At 41.1% G+C, this 20480-nt stretch overlaps 1 protein-coding gene across 4 annotated transcripts in view; it reads right to left on the bottom strand.

Moving 5' to 3' along the window:
* EXD3 (exonuclease 3'-5' domain containing 3) overlaps window positions 1-20480 on the bottom strand; it is a 482404-nt gene that overhangs the window by 165457 nt on the left and 296467 nt on the right. For all 4 annotated transcript variants that reach the window (XM_036749598.1, XM_036749599.1, XM_036749600.1 and 1 more), the window contains 3 exons: window positions 17303-17513; window positions 14908-15074; window positions 12167-12340 (listed from right to left, as the gene is read on the bottom strand). In XM_036749598.1, coding sequence (XP_036605493.1) covers window positions 12167-12340; window positions 14908-15074; window positions 17303-17513 — 552 coding nt within the window. The remainder of the gene's footprint in view (window positions 1-12166; window positions 12341-14907; window positions 15075-17302; window positions 17514-20480) is intronic.

The raw sequence follows: 20480 nt of genomic DNA, 5'->3' as shown, positions 1-20480 counted from the left end.
TTATTTGCCCTCCTCAGAACAAAAAGGGGATATTACTTGCACAAAAGGTGGTAGTATGGAAGAGGGATGGTCTGACCATATCAATTAGTCACTCAATAAGTGTTTATTAAGCACCTACTCTACACCAGATGACTTGCTAAGTGCTGGGGATACAAAAAGAGGCAAAAGTCAGTTCCTGCTCTTAAGGTGTTCACAATCTAATGGGAGAGACAACATACAAATTTGTACAAACAAGCTCTATATAGGATAAACAGGGGCTGATCAACAGAGGGAAGGAACCAGTATTAAGAGGGACTGAGAAAGCCTTCCTGCAGACAATGAGATTTTAGCTGGGGCTTGAAGGAAGTCAGGGAAGCCTGGAGGTAGAGATGAGGGATAGCATTCCAGGCATGGGGGAATGGCAGAGAGTCAAGAGATGGAGTATCTTGTTTGGGAAACAGCAAGGAGGTCAGTGCAACTGAACTGAAAAGTGGGGTAAGTTGTAAGTTTACAAGAAGACTGAAAAGGTAGGTGGGGAGCAGGTTATGAAGGGTCTTGAATGACAAAAAGAGGATTTTGTATTTGATTCTGGAAGTAATAGGGAACCACTGCAGTTTACTGAGTAGGGGGCTGGTCTATGTGCATTTATGCATGACATGACCGGACCTGTGCTTTATCAAAATCACAGTGGCAGCAGAATGGAGGATGGACTGGGGTGGGCAGACATTTGTGTCAGGAAGACTAATTTGAAGGCTATTGCAAAAATCCAGGTATGGGGGCAGCTATGTGGCGCAGTGAGTAGAGCACCAGCCCTGAAGTCAGGAGGACCTGAGTTCAAATCCGATCTCAGACACCTCAGACACTTGACACACTTACTAGTTGTGTGACCTTGGGCAAGTCACTTAACCCCAATTGTCCTGCCTTCCCTCCCCCCTGCAAAAAAAAAAAGAAGGAAAAATAATCCAGGTATGAGGAGATGAGGACCTGTAGCAGGGGATGGGATAAGATCTGACAAAGGTAAAATTAACAGGCCTTGGCAATAGATTGGATATGGGGGTGGGGTGGGGTGAGAGAAAGTGAAGAGTTGAAGATGACACCTAGGATTCGAGCCTGGGGGGCTGGGACAATGGTGGTGTCCTCAATAGTAATAAGTAGGTCTGAAAAGGGAGAGGAGAGGTCATAGGGATAAAGATAGTGAGTTTAGTTTAGGACATGTTGAATTTAGGATGCCTGCTAGACTTCCAGTTGGAGAAGATTTTAATCTGGAGGTCAGCAGAGAAGTCAGAGATGGATAGGTAGATTTGAGAATCATCGGCCTAACAATGATAATTGGAAGAAGATTCAGTGGAGACTTGGAAGGACAGGTCAGATAGGTAGGAAGAGAATCAGGAAAGAGTGGTGTACTGAAAACCTAGGGAGAAGAGAGTATCAAGGACAGCAGGGTGACTGACAGGGTTAGTGGCTACAAAGAAGTCAAGAGGCATGACGATCAAAGACAGATCATTGCCTCTGGCAATTAAGAGATCACTGGTAATTTTAGAGTGGAATGATGAGGGTGGAAGCCAGATTGCAGAGAGTTAAGAAGAGAATGGGAGGAGAGGAAGTGGAGGCACCTATTGTAGATGGCCTTCTCAAAGAGTTTAGCCACAAAGTGCAGAAGGGGTATGGGATGATTGATAGTTAGTGGGGACCGAAGAAACAGATGAGTTTTTTGAAGATGAAGGCTATGTGGGCATGTTTGTAGCTTTGATTCAATAAACTCCAGTGGCTCCCTGTTACCTCCAAGATCAAATATAAAATCCTCTTTTTGGCTTTTAAAGCCTACCTTCCCAATTTTTTTCCACTTTCCCTCTCCCTCCATTCACTCTACAATACAGAGACATTGGCCTTCATGTTGCGTTTAACACTCCAAGTTCTAACTCCATTCCTTTTTACTGGTTTACTCCCACTTGTTCCCCCTCCCCCACCCTCCCCCAGGAAGAGAATGCTGTCCCTGTTCACCCCCTGGAGTCTCCTGTTTTTCTTTAATCCTACCTTCTTTAGGAGGGCTCTCCCAATCTCTCTTATTGCTACGGCCTTCCCTCAGGGATTGCCTTCCATTTATACTTTATATAACTTGCATGTACAATTTTTTGCATGTTGTCTCGCATATTAGAATTTGAGCTCCTTGAGGGCAGGGACTGTTTCTACCTTTCTTCATATTCCCCGAATTTAGCACCTGGTACATAATAGATGCTTAATAAATACCTTTTGATTGACTGACTAGGATCAGGGTTTTCTGATGTCTGATTCTTTTGATAGCCCCATGTAAGGCTACGTATGCTAACAAATACTGTTGGCAGATAGATGCACAGTGCAGACCTTAGAGAGTGGAAATATCTCTCTAGTCTTGACCCACAATCTACAGTTTCATCATAACCATTCAGTCAGGAAATAAGTACACAGGCAGCTGAGACAATCCTTTTAGGGCTGTCTCTTCCTGTGACCCAACAGCCCCACCTCCAACACACTCGGTAGCTGCCCATCACATTCTTGATGCTGTTTAAATCGCAGACCACTGAGTTTCCACCACCACAAAGAAGAAAGTGAACCCTCCACTCAGAGTGAACTCCAACCTGCATGTGTCAAAAATGCTGGATTGGTGTGGAAATATAGGTCCTGCTGGGAGCCAACTCACCCTACCTCCATTCCTTCAGGGAAGATAAAGTAAGTGACTGACAAAGTTACAAAGCTTCCAATGGCCTTTCCACCTCCTCAGAAGTTCCTCAGTTGTCCTGCTCACATGGGGGCATCAAGAGTTCAGCTCCTGCTCCTTAACTCACAAAGACAAACCTAGTATATCCCGTTTCTCACGTCAAGCTACCTGAGACCCACCAGAGAACCAATGTGACATTTTTCTGCACTAGGGTAACTGTTATTCAGTCTTAACCACTATCATCTATTGAAAGTGGTTTTAAGGATGTCTGGAGTTAACGTTTGCCTCATAAATACTTTCTTTCCTTCCTAAGTTTTGTTTTTCATAGTATGCTGTCAGATCAAAGTGATTTTTTTTTTTTTGCACTCCAGGTTTTAGTATTTCTTTTACAAATATGACAATAAGATTTACCCACATTGGGGAGAAGTTGCATTGTGAAAAATATAAAGAGTGCTGGATTTGGAGTCAGAAGACCTGAGTGTGAATCCTGACTCACGACTTCAGTACATCATTTAGGCAGCTAGGTGGAGCAGTAGACAACAAGAGCACTAGGCTTCAAGTCAGGAAGACTTGAGTTCAAATCCAGCCTCAGACACTCACTTAGCTGTATGACCCTTGGCAAGTCACTTAACTCATTTGCCTCAGTTTCCTCAAATGTAAAATGGGGTTAATAATAGCATCTACTTCCCACAGTTATTGTAAGGATCAAATGAGATGATAATTGTAAAAAGTGCTTAGCACAATGCATAGCACATAGTAGGCATTTAATAAATGCTTATTACCTTTCCTTCTCTCCTATTTAATTTTTGTGGCCTTCAGTTTCTTTATCCATAAAAGGAGGGAGTTTGGACTACATGACCTCTCAGGACCCTTTTCAGCTCCAAGACTTGGATCCTATAACCTTCTCTTCCTTGCTTCCTAAGTCCCATTTCTTTAGATGCTTCAAATACTCCCTGCCCCTTTTTCCTTCTCCTCTCACAAGAAAGTAACAAGTAAAACTTTTCATGAAGTTAACATTCTAATCTCATTGTCATTTTGCAGTGTTATTGGGGTGCATCCAGGTTCTCTCTCAGGCCAAGTTAAATAAGCCAAAGGGATGATTCAAAATAATGGAAGCAGCAGATGGGATTGTGCTTGGGGAATGAACCCTCTCTTATAGCTGGGGACTTGAAAAAGCACTTAAAAACCTCCCAGGCCAGTCATTCGTACCCTGCCCCAGTAAAAATTCGGGGTTTTGCAACACTCACCTAATGTGAATAACTGTCATAGTATCAAAGTTTGAATTTATTTGCAGGGGGGTCAAATGACTTACCCAAGGTCACACAGCTAGTAAATGTGTCAAGTGTCTGAGGCCATATTTGAACTCAGGTCCTCCTGACTCCAGGGCCAGTGCTCTACTCACTGCGCCACCTAGTTGCCCCAAAGTTTGAATTTATTGATCAAATAAGCCTGAAACTTAAGTGTTTATTTAACTTGGAGCACTTCACATTAGACAATGGAACTTAGGAGATGTAACATTATAGCCCACTGTATCAGACAAAGAGAGAAGCTGGGAAGCTAAGTTCTGGGATTAATGATGTAAAATTAGAAAATCACCAGATCTGGAAGTCATTCCTAGCTATGCCATGGGGTAGATTACAATCATAATTTAACTTTTTAATCAGCCAAAACTTTCTGCTCAATCTATTTTCCTTGGGTTATCATATCTACCTTTCTAACGGAAATCAATGAGAAAAAAGAATTTGCTTTATTAAGTTCACTTTATTAGGATGGCCCTATTTTATAAAGCATGTGTGTGTAAATCTGCAAAATTGAAATACCATGGAGATTATTCTTGAGATCACGTCTTTGGAGTGGTACTACAGCAGGTACTAGACGGTAATTCACAGGCTTTCATAATCATGAATGATGCAATTGTGTCAGGTCTGACAGGCATTGGACAGGCTTTCTTCCCTTGGTTTTTGTGGTGACTGGAGGATGAAGGTGATGTTCAGTCTCACTTTGGCTGAGGTTGTCAGGACTCAAACATATTGCCTTTGTAATTTATGCATATCTTTGCTCTTAGAATTAATTTCTGGGGATTGCTCAGAATTATCCTCCCCTCCCCCACAATGTCGATCTCTTTTCTTCAGATGGTCAGGTTAATCCAAGTGGTATCTTTTTTCTCTTGGGAGGCCTGTCAGTTCCTCCAGATGGGCATTAATTCCTGTTTTCATTCTCTTCTCTCTGCCTTGAGAGGAACAGGACTGGGAGAATCCCAAAGATTCACCTTACCCTCAATCCACACTGTGGTTTTGGGCAAATTGCTCAGGAGGGGCTTGAGAAGTCATTCACTCATTTATTCATTCATTTAATGAATATTTATTAAGTGTGCTTGATTTCAGGAGAGATACAAATATGAGAAAACAATCTCTGCCTTTTAGGACCAAAAAATCTGTAGGCTACAGAATGCTGATGTGTCCACAAATCCATAGTTGTACCAAGTGTTGTCATTGTGAAAGTTAGCTCCAATAAACTGTAATGTGTGCTTCAATGTTACCAATAAGAAACACTGCTTCTGTAATCTGACTATAACCTGATGACTCTGTATGTGTGTATACATATATATGCATTACTCTTTTCCAAATACATTTATGTGCTACTATAATTACAAAACAATTTCATTCAAAAAGTACCTATCATCATAGGTTTTCTTAATTATTAGATGTTAATAATATCTAATACTATCTACTGCCACATGTGGGGTACAAAATTTTTTGACATTCAAAAGAAGTATTTGAAGGTTGGGAACAATTAATCTAGCATATACTAACACGATAATGTCTAAGAATATGTATTTGTTTCCACTGATGGGAACACAGGAGGTGCTCAGTAAATACTCGTTACTTGCCTGAAAGCCTGACATTTTCAGGTCTGGTTATTTGGAAAGATGCCAGTGTATTCATGGTTGTGACTTCCCATCAGAAGCTCCCTGGGCTCTGGCTTCTGATTTGTGCCTATGATTGATAGCACAGGCTGAAATGGACTCCACCAGCCCACTGCAGGCCCTGAGAGAGTATCAAAGCTGAGGCATCCAGATAGTGACATTACAGGGTTCAGAATGTATGGGCAGCCCTATTTATGTGCTGGTTCAAAGAAGAATCAGAGTTTTCTGAGATGCAAGAAACAAGTCTCTGAAACCTGCGTTCTGGTCATATACCTCATGTGCATGTGTTAGAATTGGCTTGGAACTGGCAGACATGAAGAAATTTGAAAACATCCTGCCTAAAGTAGAACTCTGCTATTCTCTAAAGACACTGGAAGGTAGGGCTCAGCTTTGCCTTATAGGTTTCCAGATCTTATCATGAGCTTCTTGTATATACTGATACTTTCAGGGCATACTGGCTATAACCCATGGTTTGTCCTACTTATGTCAGTACTTCAATAATCTGAGATTTCATCAGTGGGAAGCTTCCCTCACCAACACAGTCACAGATTCTCTATGACTTAGTAATGGGTCTTCAAGGGTTCATGTGACTGAAAAATGCATCAGTCACAGGCAAACCTGGTGAAGAGCTTCTTCAAAGTTTGCTGGGCTTGGTAGGACTTGCCACAGCTGGCATGCCACTGGTAAAGACTTTGAGAACCCAGAGTCATCTCCACACCATAATGAAGCTTGGAGAAATTGAATGGCAGTATCCCTATGCCTGGGTGTACAATATAATCTGGGTTATAAGGGGTCATGTTACAATGGGATTTTTCATTGTACTTGGAGATGACAGAGGACTCCTTGGTTCCCCATAGATGTATACCACCTAAGAGAGCAGCCATGAATTGAATGAGAATATTCTGGGTATGTACATGAGAGGGCCACAGTCCACGGTGGGGGGAAGGTTGTCAGAAGTGAGGGGTGTCAAAAAAATGTTACTCTAAGTGGGGGAACCCTCTTTTTCCTAGCTAAGCAAGGACAGAACACTAAGAGTTGAGATGCCAATTACTGGAAACCTATAGGTACTAAGGTATTGGTCCCTGAATTTTAGTTGTATTGTCACCTTTAAAAAAAAATCTTGAATAAGGATGTTTTGCATTTCTTCACATGGGAGTATGATGGTGGGAAGTGGGGATATTTGCCAAGGTGCCTTGGAAAAGCATGTTCCTATCCAAGTTTCTGGGTGGAGAAGCATCTGCCCTTATTGTATCAGACGTTGTCTGAAAAGGAAAAACAACATGGTCTCTGAGCTACTGGAACCATTGGGCCAAGGGTTAAAGTTGTATTATGAATAAGCAGAGAGCTAAGACAAGGAGTGTCACGGGAGCTGTACAGTTAAATAGTAGGCTGAATGTTGGGGAGACTCCTTCTGTCTCCCGATTAGTCAGGAAAGCCTTCCTGAAAAGGTGGGATTTCAGGAGTTCTTGGAATGCAATAAAAGAAAAAGTCTGGCAAGCTAGCATAGGGGGTGACTTAGGAAATGGTTTAGAAGCAGAAAAGTGATTATCAATAGGAGGGTATTTTAAATAAATCTGTCTGAAACAAACGGGGGCATGGAAGCAGGAAAATGGGGTTTTCAAGAGGACAAAAGGACTATCAGGATCTGCATGTCAAAAGCTGCTTTGAACCCCATCTGCACACTGGTGACTCCATCTAGGTATTCCCAGTCATCTGCCCAACCTCACCTAGGGAATGTATTGGTTTCTGGGATTGGTTTCTGCCTCCCCAAGAGCTATATAAAAACATTGAATCTATAACAGAAAAGTTAACTCCATTATCAAGACCCTTCCTTGTTCTTAGTGCCTCTCAGCTGCCCTCCTTGCTCCTAAAACCTGGCTCCTGTCATTTACGTGAAGTTTGTGCCTTGACCTATATCAGAGTCTTTGTTCTCACGGCTCTTATCTTGCTGCCTGACCTCTGACTCTCCCCATGTCTTGATTTCAGCTCGCCCACACGGTTTTGAGGTATGGTTTTGTTCTGACATCACTGCAGACTGCTCCTCTATTTCTATCCCATGGCTCTGCTTTAACCACACTGGCTTCCAGGCTCTACTACAAGCTTTGGGCCCTTCTGACTTTATTCTTCACTCCCATCTTGCCCCAACTCTGTTTAGGGTCTATAACCAACGATCATGTCCCCAGTACTAAGAGGAATTGCAGGTTTGGGGAGAGCTGTTTCCACACAGCCGCCCTATCTTTGGCAAGTGTGGGGAGGAGTAAGGAGAGGTTGCTACAGAGAAGGGGAGAGGCAGGGTTAGGGAGGAAGGTACATGATACTCTATCTCTCTCATGTCCAAGTTTAGAGCGCCTCCCATCTTCACGTCCAGACTCCATTTTTTATACTGTCAAATTGCTAGGCTAGGAGCTGGCTATCTTGCACACACCTCCCTGATAATAACTTATGTTTTTTGACAGAACTAAGACTGCATATGCTGTCCTTTCACAGAGGCTATATGGCAGCTGAAGTGTTTGCTTTTTGTTATACTCAATAGTGTCTGCTGGAAATTCCTTTCAGGTGATGAACATGAGTTCCCTGTGCAGCCTCCTGACCCCAAATAACCACACTTGCTTAAGGCTAATTCCCAAAGAAGGCTTTGGTTGATATTTTAAATGAAAGCTCACCTAAGCTGGAGGTCAACTATTGGGGAATTTTTATTTTGGAGACAAAAGATACTGGTAGTAACCCCTGAGAAGTCTCTCACATCTTAGAGAATGAAATATAAAGGACACATGCTTCAGGAAGAGGGAATTTTGTGAAAGGAAAAAGGAGTGGCTGCCTTCTCCACTGACCTGACTCTTCCTCTTCCTCAAAGTCAATGACACCAACATTCCAAAGATTCCCCCCTCCCCCCAACCCAGGGCATTACCAAGCTAGCCATACACTCAGCAATGTGTGCAAATCACAATTAATCATCCAGTCTGCCAAGTTTTACTTAGTGACTACTGTGTGCAAGGGTTCTATGCTGGGCCTTGTCCTCAGGAGATATTGCCCCCACTCTTTACATAGTAGAACTGATCCTCTGAGTTGCTCCCAGGGGACATCAGGGACATCTGGCTACTACTTGGGGTACCCAGTTCTACCTCTTCTGGACTTCTCTTTTTTGGGAGGCATTGGTCTGATATGTTAGAAAACAAGATCTCAGACTAAAAATCAACTACAGTAAAACTTCTTTAACTCAGACTTATTAATTCAGATTTTGCAATCTGTTTGAAGGGGTGTGAGTTGAAGCTCAATTTTTTTTTTTTACTACTAGCAAAATCCCTTTACTACAAACTCTACAAACTGTTTCACTGCAGTAGGATTTTGTTATAATGAACAAAACAAGAAACCATATTTCCAGTCCTCAAGACCCAGCAGAAATTCAATTACCCAGTGCTATATCAGCAAGTGGTCAAAAGCACCTTAAGCTTGGTAGGGGAAGGATGGAGGTATTTAAATACACATGCACACACACACACACTTCGACATCCTAGAGATAATATTGTCTATTGTGTCGTATTATTTTGGTGGGAGGGAAGAAATCAAAGGAGTCCAAGATCTAGGAACTAGTGGCTCTTATTGAAGAAGTTGAAGATTATATCAGCTACAGGCCTGAAGCAGAGTGTGGAAGTATGCCTTATTAATGGCTAATGATGAGAATTCAGCAATGCCAGCATTTTCAGCATATAGAGCAACTGGAACTTAGGCAAGGAAATGGACATCGGTTAGGTTATAGCAGCAGTTAAGTCACTTTTCATAGCATCTCTCTTCCTCATTTTCAGGCTCTTGCCTTCTCTTTAATTTTTCAGTTTCTCCTAAACACTCAATTTCTCCACCCTATGTGAGCCATTTGATCCCTCTAACAGGAAAGATAGAAGTCTTTCCCAGTTTCAGAGTACACAGGTAAAGTTAATATGAATTCACAGAAAGTCAAAACTCTTGGGCTACTGAAAAGTTGGTTGTCGTTACTTTTTATGTTTATTTCTGACTCCCCAAAGAAAAAGAATTTACTGCATTCAGTAATCACTAAGCCATTCTGAAATTACATGTGTAAGAAAAAATGTTCATAAGCACTTGACTTCTATTTTTATTTGATACTCATAATCACCAAAAATGGCTAAACCAATTTTCTTTGAAAACATAGGCAAGTGTGCTTCAAAGTTTGAGACCTTATATGGGTACTAAAAGCCTATCTCCAACGGTTTGGAAGCCCTGAAATTGTAGGTATTGGGGACATGGAGACATTGGTCATAATCAACACTCCTCATATGACTACGGTCAGTTCAACTAAGCTACCTTCATCCATTCCTCAAATGTCTAAGAATTGAGCATTTGCCATTTTATGTTCTAAAGAAGCCAGTTTCCAATCCACAGGCCAAGGTCAGAGCCATCTATGGCTGTTGTGAATTTGTGGAGGGAGGGAAGCATCTTCTAGGATTCCAAAGCTGAGATTGGCAGGTAGAGGAACATAGTCTCTCCCCTAATTTTCTTAATGAGGCTGGTCTACTACAGCCCACAGAACCTGTGGGAGACCGAGAGCTCAGTTAGTGCTAGGAAAGTGATCTCTAGTCCCAGACTCAAACCTCAGGGAAACAGCAAATATCAGTCTTCTGTGTACATAATCTCCATTCTTCCTACACCTACATTTCCATACCCTTTTCCAAATGCAACCCTTTCTTGGGCGTATAAGATCCAAGGGGAAGGAGGTCTTTCCAGAGAGCCACAGTATTTACGGTTGCTTTAGCAACTGAGGGCTAAAAAAGACAATAGGAACCAAATTTCAAATAATTCTAGGATTTCTGCCTGAATCAATTCTCCCTCCTTCAAGAGATGAAGCAATGACCTTGGAGCTACTGGAGTCTTCATTTCCTATATGATCCATATGGAGTTGATGATAACATGATTGAATAATACAGAGGGGAAAAAACCAGCCTAACTGCTCACATGCAATAATGGGTGGTCCCTTCTAGGCACAGTCAATTATCTCTACATGGATTATCCATGGCAAAGTATTCTAAACTGGCTTCCCTTGCTCATGAAGCCCCAAACGTTCTCCCCTCCCTAGCCAGCTGTTGTTTTCTTAGGGGATGCAAGCAATCTAGTCCAATGGTAGGCTGAGGAAAACACAATTAAAAAGGAAAACCTAGTTCAAAAAATGAAACCACATGTTATATTACAGAACCAAGTGGATTATTTGCTGTTTCAGGTTCTCTAGGCCTATGTCCTCCTCTCTGGCATGTAGTTATTTACTAAACCACAATGACATTCCAGTTAAATCACAGTCAGTGGCTGAATAATGCTGGAATGGCTTCCACAAATGATGTTGTGCCATCATCTTTAGGAAGTTTTACCTGGGCTTGAGCCCCAGCTCCAACACTGAGTAGTGTTGTGACCCTCTGCAGGCTGCTTTATGTCTCTGAACCTCAATCACTGGCAAAATTTCCCAGCAGAGGTTTAATGGGCAATTTTAGAGTTCGTCAATTGTCTTTGGATTGACTGGAATGTCACTGTGGTATTAGGAATAGCCAAGTCAACCACATAAAATGTGAATGACACTTCTACTACCTACCTCACAGTGCTGTGAATATAATACTTTCTAAACTGTAAAGTGTTGTGTGTTTTTTTTTTTCTTTTTAAATTAAAAATGGGACAGAGTTCCCATCCATCTGGATGGGGTAAGTCACAGTCCTGAGGAGGGACAGTGGGAGATCATAGGATTCAGAGATGGAAGGCACTCTGAAGCTCATTTGGAGCCCTTCGCTTTACATATGAGGAAAGTGAACCTAGAAGGGAAGAGACTTGCCTAAAGTCACCTACAGGAGGGCCTCTACTGAGGGACTCTAAGTTTCATAATTAAAACACAAATAGAAACCCAACCCTCTAAACCCTTTAAAACACATGCATAGTATGGCTCCTTTAGTCCTGGCAAACACCCTGACGCTCACATCTCATCACTTCCTAAGGCACCAATTTTTAATGAGCTTGAACGACAAATGTTTATGGAGCAGCTACTCCTTGTAAGACACAGTAACAAGCATAAAAAGCTGGAGTAGGGAAAACCCACAGAGATATGTACCCTGTGTGACTTAAATGAGGAAACCCTCCAATGAGGCACCTTGGAAGGAGAAAAAGTGGCTCGGAGGCTCAGTTAAGAACAGAACCTGCCATTGCTCCTGTTCCAGCCTGGGGCATGGTCTACTGACTCACTTGTGGAACCTGGTGAGGAGCATCCCTCTCAAAAAGAAAGGTACAATCATAAGACTTTCAGAACTGAGAGAGACCTTAGAAGTCATCTTGTCTCCTTCCTGTAGAAATTGTTTTTGGGGGGAAAAAAAGAAAAAGAAATTGGTTTTGGCTATGGTAAGGATGATGCAAGGGGCCAAATCTGAGCATAACCAATTTCATCAAGGTGTGCCTCTGGAAACCATGCTGTGACACAACTTGAGGCAGAGGAGCAAAGGGAACATTCTGTAAGAGGGGAGAACCCATATATTTCAGAACAGCCAGTCTGAGGTCTAGCTAAAACTAATTATAAGAAAACTGACCTCAGCTGCTTGCCGGTGGTCATCGGTGTTCTCAAGGACACATACATCCACTCCTAGGCAACGAAGGTAACGAGCCAGGCCCTGCAGCATGGTGTCACACACCACGCTGAAGTCTTTGGCAGAAATCTCAGGAAAAGCACTGGCAGAAAGTGTCTCTCCAGCTGATGCCAATACCTAAAATTCAATTAATTATATTTATTTAACATAATTTGATCATCTGTTTCCCAACTAATGGATATTCCTTAGTTTCCAGTTCTTTTTCAATTCAAAAGAGCTGCTATAAATATTTTTGTACACACAGATCCTTTTCCTCTTTATTTGACCTCTTTGGGGTATAGGCCTAGTAGTGGTATCATTGGGTCTAAGAGTTTGCAAAGTTTAGCAACACTGGGGGCAAAGTTTCCAATTACTTTCCAGAACAGCTGGACCATTTCACAGGCCTACCATCCATACGTGTTTTCCCTTGGTCCCTCCAAATAGCATTTTCCTTTTCTGTCATCTTCATCAGTCTGGTGGGTATGAAGTACAACCTCAGAGTTGTCTTAATTTGCAGTTCTTTAATTAGTAATATGGAACATTTTTCATAATGATAACTTCGATTTTTTCCTTTGAAAACTGCATATCCTTTGATCATTTTTCTATTGGAAGAATTGTTCTTATTCATATAAATTTGAAATAATTCCTTATATATCTGAGAAATGAGACCTTTATTAAGAGAAACCTTTCACAAAGACTTTTTTCTTTAGTTAACCTGTTTCCCTCCTAATTTTAATTATATTGGTTTTGTTTGTGCAAATACGTTTCAGTTTTATGTAATTAAAACTGAACCTTTTTTCTTCTGTGATCCTCTCTATCCCTTTTTTGGCTATGAAGTTTTCTCCTCTTCATAGCTGTGGTGTGATTATCATCTCTAAGTCATGTATGCATGGGTAGAAAATGTAAGATGTTGGTCTATGCTCAATTTCTGCAAGACTGCTTTCCAATTTTCCTAATAGTTTTTGAATTCAATTCAATTCAGTAAATATTTAAGTAACTACCAAGTGCAATGCACTGTGCTAGTCACTGTAAGTACCAAGATGAAAACTGATGTGATTCCTACTCTCAAGGAGTTTACAAGTCAACAAAGGGAGAAACATATAGGTACATCAATAAGTGTAATATAAACTGCAATGGACAGGGTTAAAGATGGGGGAATCCAAAGTCCTTTATGTTTTCTCATAGGTCACTGCCTTGTTTCTCCCAGCTCAGCCATCACACAACTGTTCCTGTATTGTTCTTTGTGTAAAGCTTCAGGTTCTGCTACTGGCAAATTCTCCATGTGGGCAGGGATCTCAAGGGTCATTTAGAAAGCAAAGAGGAACACAGACATGCATGTGGCCTGAGCTTGAGATGAATACAAGGACATGAGAAATGCTGAGTCCGACCCATGGTCATCCAGACCCTGCTCTGTCTCTAACAGGACTGCCACGGGAAATGATGCAAAAGAGGTACGTAAGGCTGTACTCCCTGACATTGCCCTTCAAAATGTTTTTAAAAGGAATTTTTATTGTCAGTGTCTTTTGGGCAGTAATAGGTTCTCTATACCTCTCGTCATAATGGATTCTCTAGGTTTATACCCTCCCATGTAAAGCTACACTTCCTTTCTTCTGTCCTAAAATTACTTTTTTTAAGATCCATTCTCATTTCTTGGTTTTTGGAAATAAATCTGTGTTTTTCTTTTCTAGATTTGGAGTCAGAAGACGGGGAAGGGAATATGTGCTTATATAGCACCTACTATGTGCCAGGCACTGTACTAAGTACTCTTTGCAAATATTAACTCATTTGAGATTTACAACAACTCCTGGAGGAGGGTGCTACTATTATCCTCATCTTACAGATGAGGAAACTGAGGCAAAGGGAAGTTAAATGACTTGTTCAGGGTCACACGGCTAGGAAGTGTCTGAGGCTGGGTTTGAACTCAGGACTTCCTGACTCCAGGTACACAGCTCTATCCACTGGGCCACCAACTGTTTTTACTAGAGATCAGAGTTCAAATCTCAGCTCTTCTATATATTATCTACGTGACATCAGGCAAGTCATTTCTCTTCTCTGGTCCTTAGTTTCTCCACTGAAGAGTGAAAGAGTTGAACTAGATGATTTCCTATTCCCTTTCTAGCTCCAAATCCCATGATGCCCTTTGTGATTTCTATACATGGTATAGTTCAGGGGTGGGGACTGTTCTGTGATGTTTGGATTCAGTCAAAGGGCTGTACTTGAGGACCTAGAGGGCCACATGTAGCCTCAAGGCTGCAGGTATAGTGGATAGAGTATTGGATTGGTTAGGATGACCAGGGCTAAGCCACTTACTTGTTGTGTAACCCTAGGTAACTCACTTAAACTTTGAGCCTCAATTTCCTTATCTCTAAAATGGGGATTTTAACACTTATCTCATAAGACTGTTGTGAGACCCAAATGAGACAATATATATGAAATACTCTCCACATTTAAAGTGCTTTATATAAATGCCACTTGTTTTTAATCTCCTTTCTGTCTTCATCTTTCCAGGACAAAGAAAATGAGCTCTCACAAGTGCCCACAAAGGGCAAAATAATTCCTTTTGGATAAATGTTGGAAGAGCTAACTTCTGCTAGCCTGAACACGGCTATTCACTGGGGATGGAAGGTGGCCGAGGAGGCAGGGACCAGGCACTGCCTGCATTATACGTCAGTGACGCAGACCCATCAGGGAAGATCCCGACCAACCTGTTTAGGAGGGGATTGTGTCCCTTGCTTGCTGAGCAGCTTCTTTGCCCTTGGCTTTGTACTCTGTTTGCCTCCAAGACTCTCCTTCAGGTTTGCAGTCAAGCCAAAGTGGGCTGGGTCTTTACAAAGCACCTCGTAGACTTCCAATAAGCAGTATGCATCTGAAGCTGTGAAGAGGGAAGAAATGAGGGTGGGTTACGAACTCCTCCAGAGAATGAAATAGGGTCAGTGATCTTGGGGCAACAGGCAAACAACTGCGAGTGAACTCATTTGCGCTTCTCACTTCAGATACGCTGCTTTAGATCATGCATTGAGATTCTGAGGTTAACGAGGGGAAACGGTGAAAGGGCCGTCATAGAAGGAAAAAAGTCCACTAATGTTTCTACGGCATTTTAAGGATTATGAAGTTCCAACGGCCTATGTCCTGCAGTTTATTCAGTACCGGCTGACAGTCTGGTGCTAACTAATTTTTCTTAATGAGCTTTGCACACCTACAATACAGTCCTTGATAAAGAAAGAGGAACACTGGTCTGGGAGTGGAGACTTGGGCTCTAGTCTTGGTACCGCCCCTGACTCCCAGATTCTAGGCCAGGCAGATGGCTTCCCTTTCCCCGGTGTCAGTTTCCTCATTTTTAAGATGAGGATAATGATCTTCCCTCTGCCTACCTCACAGAACTGCAGCGAAGCTCTAATGAGATAATGGATAGAACATGTTTTGAAAGCATAAAGCATTATACAAATGGGAGGTATTACTGTTGTTTTTCTTATTATTCACCTAAAAGAAATCAATTATCCAAATGGATGAGTATTTCACTCGAGGGACTGAGTTGTCTTTATGAATGAAGTCACTGACTTTGGACTAGATGAGCATGTTTCCTCTCTTACTCCACTGTCAGTGAGGGGAAAGTAAAGACATTTCCCTCCTTTGCTCCCAGTGATCTTCCTCTCGCTAATGTGTGGGTTAATGCCAAAACCAGTTCACAAGCCAGTCCTACTCCAGCCTTTCATGACTTGAACCTTCCTTATTAAGCTGCCCTGAAGTGGGCAATGAGCGAATGAAACCTGGCTCATGAGCTCACTGATACACATTCTGAGCTTGGTTCAGCTCTTATCCTAGACCAGGGCTGTCCAAAATGTGGCCCAGTGCGATTTATGCGGCCTGCCTACAAGCATAGAAATTGACATAAATGCTTTAGTAAAGGAAGCCGAGCTACTGCAGAACTCTCACTAACATGGCAAATCAAAATATATTGTCTATTGTTGCAATAAAAACCTAAGGTTGGACAGCCTGGTCCTAGATGATGGAAGCAGAGGACAAGGAGGTAGAGCAAGCCTTTAACAACGTGGCAGAAGCCCCTCATTCTTCTGGACTTCTGCCCAAAACACTTTTACAAATGCAGACAGCAAGGCCACTGATGGCACATGTTACAGATCTTCAAGTTCACACTTCTTGAATGTGAGTGAGGTGCAGAGAAGGCCTCAGGAGGAGAGATAATATTGGAGAGAAGAAAGGACTTGAACTCAGGAAAGACATGGCTGGTATTTAGTATGATACTAATCAAGAAACTCTCAGGCTCATAGTGCTCATCTGAAAAATTGGTGTAATAACACTTGCCCTGCTTATGTCATAGATTTGTTCTGAAAAAAAAAGGTTTTTGTAAAACTTCCAGTGCTATATAAATGTGAGCTGCCATTATCATGTACCATCATCATCATCAACATTATTATTAAGGACTGGGTAAAAGCAATAGAGAAGGAAGTGTATTTCTCTTTCTAGTTAAAGAAAAATTTTACTGGAGAGGATTCCATAAATGAAAATACTTTAATTAGTGTCTTGTGTTGTTTTCCAATTGCTTTATGTGTATGTGTCTTGTATCTTCAACTAGGCTAAAAGCTCCTTTAGGACAGGGTCCATGTCTATACCATCTCCTCTCTTTCCCATAACATAGCAGATTATAGAAAAAGGCACAAAAGGGAAGGAATAACTGTTTGATCAAGCCAGTTCTGAAGTTGTCTCCCCAACCAGAATGTGTATTCCTTTTTTCTTTTCTTTTGTATTTTTTTAAGAATCGGGACTAAGTGACTTGTTCAGGGTCACATAGCCAGTAAGTATCTGAAGCTGGATTTGAACTCAGATCTTCCTGACTCCTTGGCTGGTGCTCTATCCACCATGCCACCTTGCTGTCCCTAGCATGTGTATTCCTAAGGGTAGGGATCAGTAAATACTCACTGAAAAAAATCATTAAGACAATACACATTCAGGTTTTGTAGCCTGATCCACATGAGGATGGACCAATCATACTGTGGTTTTACAGGCCCCAGACCCTTTGCTATTTGACACGTGTTCTTGACCAGGTTCAGAAGCTTGGGCCTTTGTCTCTGCTACCCATCAGACCTGCATAAAGGATCTGCTCCTCCCGGAGGGGACGTTTCTCCCAGTTTGAAAGTTGCTCTGTTTTATCCAGTGGTTTCCCCAGCAGGTTCTGCACCAAGAGGCTGAGACCTTTTTCTGCCTGCCTAGGACTTTTAGTTATGGAGCTTGGCTCTTGACACAGGCTCTCCACGGGGGTGTGATGCTTCTTCCACAACCCAGAATTTTTCTGCAACTAAATAAAGATAAAAAATGATGTCACACACAACCACGTTAGGAAAATAATGTTTTGCTATTTTCAGTTAATGAATAACATCTAGGAAGCAATGATACCTATTACATTATCATTTTGACCCATGAATTAAAAAATGAATGTGATATGACCAAGATAATTAAAAGTAAAGTTTTGAGACATGAGAAGTTTGTTTTCATGACTTCTTCTGCATCCCACAATCTACAGAAACCCGTACCTCTCCAGGAGCCTGGGGCTCTCCGCTGGCCACCTACTGCTCACAGTGAAGTCGAGGTTTAATGGCTTCTTCCTTCCATGGGGGGACTTGTACTTTTTAAAAAGAAGTCTGGAAAGAGCAATGCTCAACCCAAAGTAACGAGTCTCTATTAGTGGAATTTCAGGATTCACTGGACAGAAATTTGGGAGTAATGAAACCTTTCCAGTACACCCTTTAAAATGTTACCACAAGGGTTAAGTGCTTGATCTGGGGATAGTCACAAACAGTCAATGGAGAATAAACCCTGTTTTTATTTTTATTGCTGTTCAGATCTTAAGCTAAAAAAAAATAAAAAGGAAAGCCTGAAAGATAGTAAATGTTTAAACAAACAAAAAATGCAAACAAAGTTCAGAGAAGCTATGACATTTTGAAAATACAACTTACTCAGAGGGAGACAAAATGCCTCCATTAAAAGTCTATATTGATTAGGGGAAGGTGGGGGTAATTCTTGCAAGAGTACAACTGGAAACCTTAAGGATTGTCCAAGACTCTTTTTAAAGTTCCCTTTAATTTTTAACAGAAAAGTGATTTCTCTTCTTTGGATTGATACCAGATTTAGTGTTTGTAGCATACACTTCCCTCCCCCCTTCTCCCATGGGTGCAGTTCCCTTTGAAAGCAGAAGTTCCTTTCTCTGCAATGAGGGAAGAGATGAGAGGATAATCTCAAAGGCCTCTTCTAGCTCTGCTAGGTTTTTTTTGGACCTTTCTACTTCTAGAAGAAAATCTGAACTTCCCAGAGTATCTCTTTCCTTAGATTTCTCAATCACATATATTAGAAGACAGTTCTCTCCCCTCTGCAGAAGCAATTTCAGAGAAAAATGCTCCATGTATGAAATGCTAACATTTTGTGTTTTAAGTAAGTTAGCCCTGTAATTCCTATCTTGTTATGCAACTTTCCCAACAAATTCTAGTTGTTTTTTTTTTTTGGCTATGTTTTTCAATGGATTGTCTTAAATTTGTGTCCTCATTCATTATTTTCTCTTTTAGGGGAAAGTAAAGGCAACTTTCCAAGAAGCTTATAAAAATTTTTGGCATTTTCACATAAATTACATACTAGTTTGGTAAAGAAATCATGAACATACAAATACATGAAAATGTTGTTTACCTGAAACCCATTTCAATTGAACAAGCACTTGTTAAAGGCCTACTGGGGGCAGGGCATTATGCCAGGTGAATGCAGAGATATATAGTTTAGATAAAACATGGACTTAAATGACTCAATTAACTAGAACCTTCAATTAACCAGAACTCTCTCACCACACACTGAACTTTCAGAAAAAATTGAGAAGTCTTGACAAGGTGAACTCATACATAAAGGGTTTACTAGGAGGAAAAATAACTTCTGGGCTATATCCTGAGAACAGTACACATTTCACTATGATCCCCTACATCTTCTGTAGTTATAGTGTAACCATCTTAGGTGGCCCTGTGGATAGAGTATTGGGCCTAGAGTCAGGAAGACCCAAGTTCAAATCCAGCCTCAGACATTTACTAGCAATAAGACCATGGCTAAGTGACTTAACCTTTCTTTGCCTCAGTTTCCCCAACTGTAAAAGGAGAATAATAACAGCACTGATCTCCCAGGGTTGTTGGGAGGGATGAGCTGTAAAGTGCTCAGCACAGTGCCTGGCACACAGTGGGTGCTATGTAGAATATTACCTATCATCATCATTATTAATACCATAAAACCATGAATCATAGATAATAAATTCAATTTATAATACATTACACTTGAAAAAGAAAGTACACTTGCTTGAGAAAGATTTTCAAGAAAAGTTTTCCTAGTTAACTCTTGAGTGAGCAGAAAATTCAATTAGTTATTACTTTCCATTCCTTAAGCATTCTGATTAACGAAAGTTTTAGTATCTAGTATAAAGATTTTAAAAAATTATCCCTGAGCACTAAGCTACTATTTTTATGTTTGTGTATTCACTGTGAATTTAAATATATCACTATAGTCCTATCTATGTAAGTCAATCCATAGTTACCTGAAATTTGTGTATCTCTTGATATGGCTTATATTTAGAAATATTTCTTATTGTTTGCATAGTAATGATTCTATTTGGGATCATAGGACTTGAGTTCAAATCCCAGCTTTTTTACTTATTTTCTGTGAGACTCGGGGGCAGTTCATTTAAACTCTATGGGCTTCATCTATAAAATGAGGCGATTGGAGGAGAGACCTAAGTTTCCTTCCAACTCTATAATTCCAGATTTTATGGTCCCTTTCAGCTAGTACAGTTGATAAAATACTAGATTTAGAGTCAGGAGACCTGGATTTGAATTCTTCCCTGGACACTTACTAGGTGTAAGACTCTCCTAAAATCAGGGCCTTCATCTGTAAAATGAAGATAATACTTGCACTACCAACCTGACAGTTTTGTGAGGAAAGCACTTTGTAACCCTTAAAGGGTTATTTAATGTGAGCTGTGATCACTATTATTGTTGTCGTATCCCTTGCTCTAGTATTCTATGTTCCCGGATTCTCTCTCATTTATGGCATTGTACTACTTGTAACGAAACCAAAAAGCATTCCCCAAAGTCAACTGGATCATTACAACTTAGAGCCCTACTCCAAATGAGCCCATTCTCTGGATTGGCTTATGACTTTAAATCATGTCTACACATGCTCAGTACATCACCCAGTGTCTAAAATGGGAAGAGACCTGTCAGGGTAGAATAATACCATTAAC

This window comes from Trichosurus vulpecula, chromosome 3 (assembly GCF_011100635.1).
Source record: "Trichosurus vulpecula isolate mTriVul1 chromosome 3, mTriVul1.pri, whole genome shotgun sequence".
In the NCBI taxonomy this organism is placed as follows: Eukaryota; Metazoa; Chordata; class Mammalia; order Diprotodontia; family Phalangeridae; genus Trichosurus; species Trichosurus vulpecula.
Note: the sequence above shows the minus strand (reverse complement) of the source record. Positions and strands in the feature narration are given on the sequence as shown.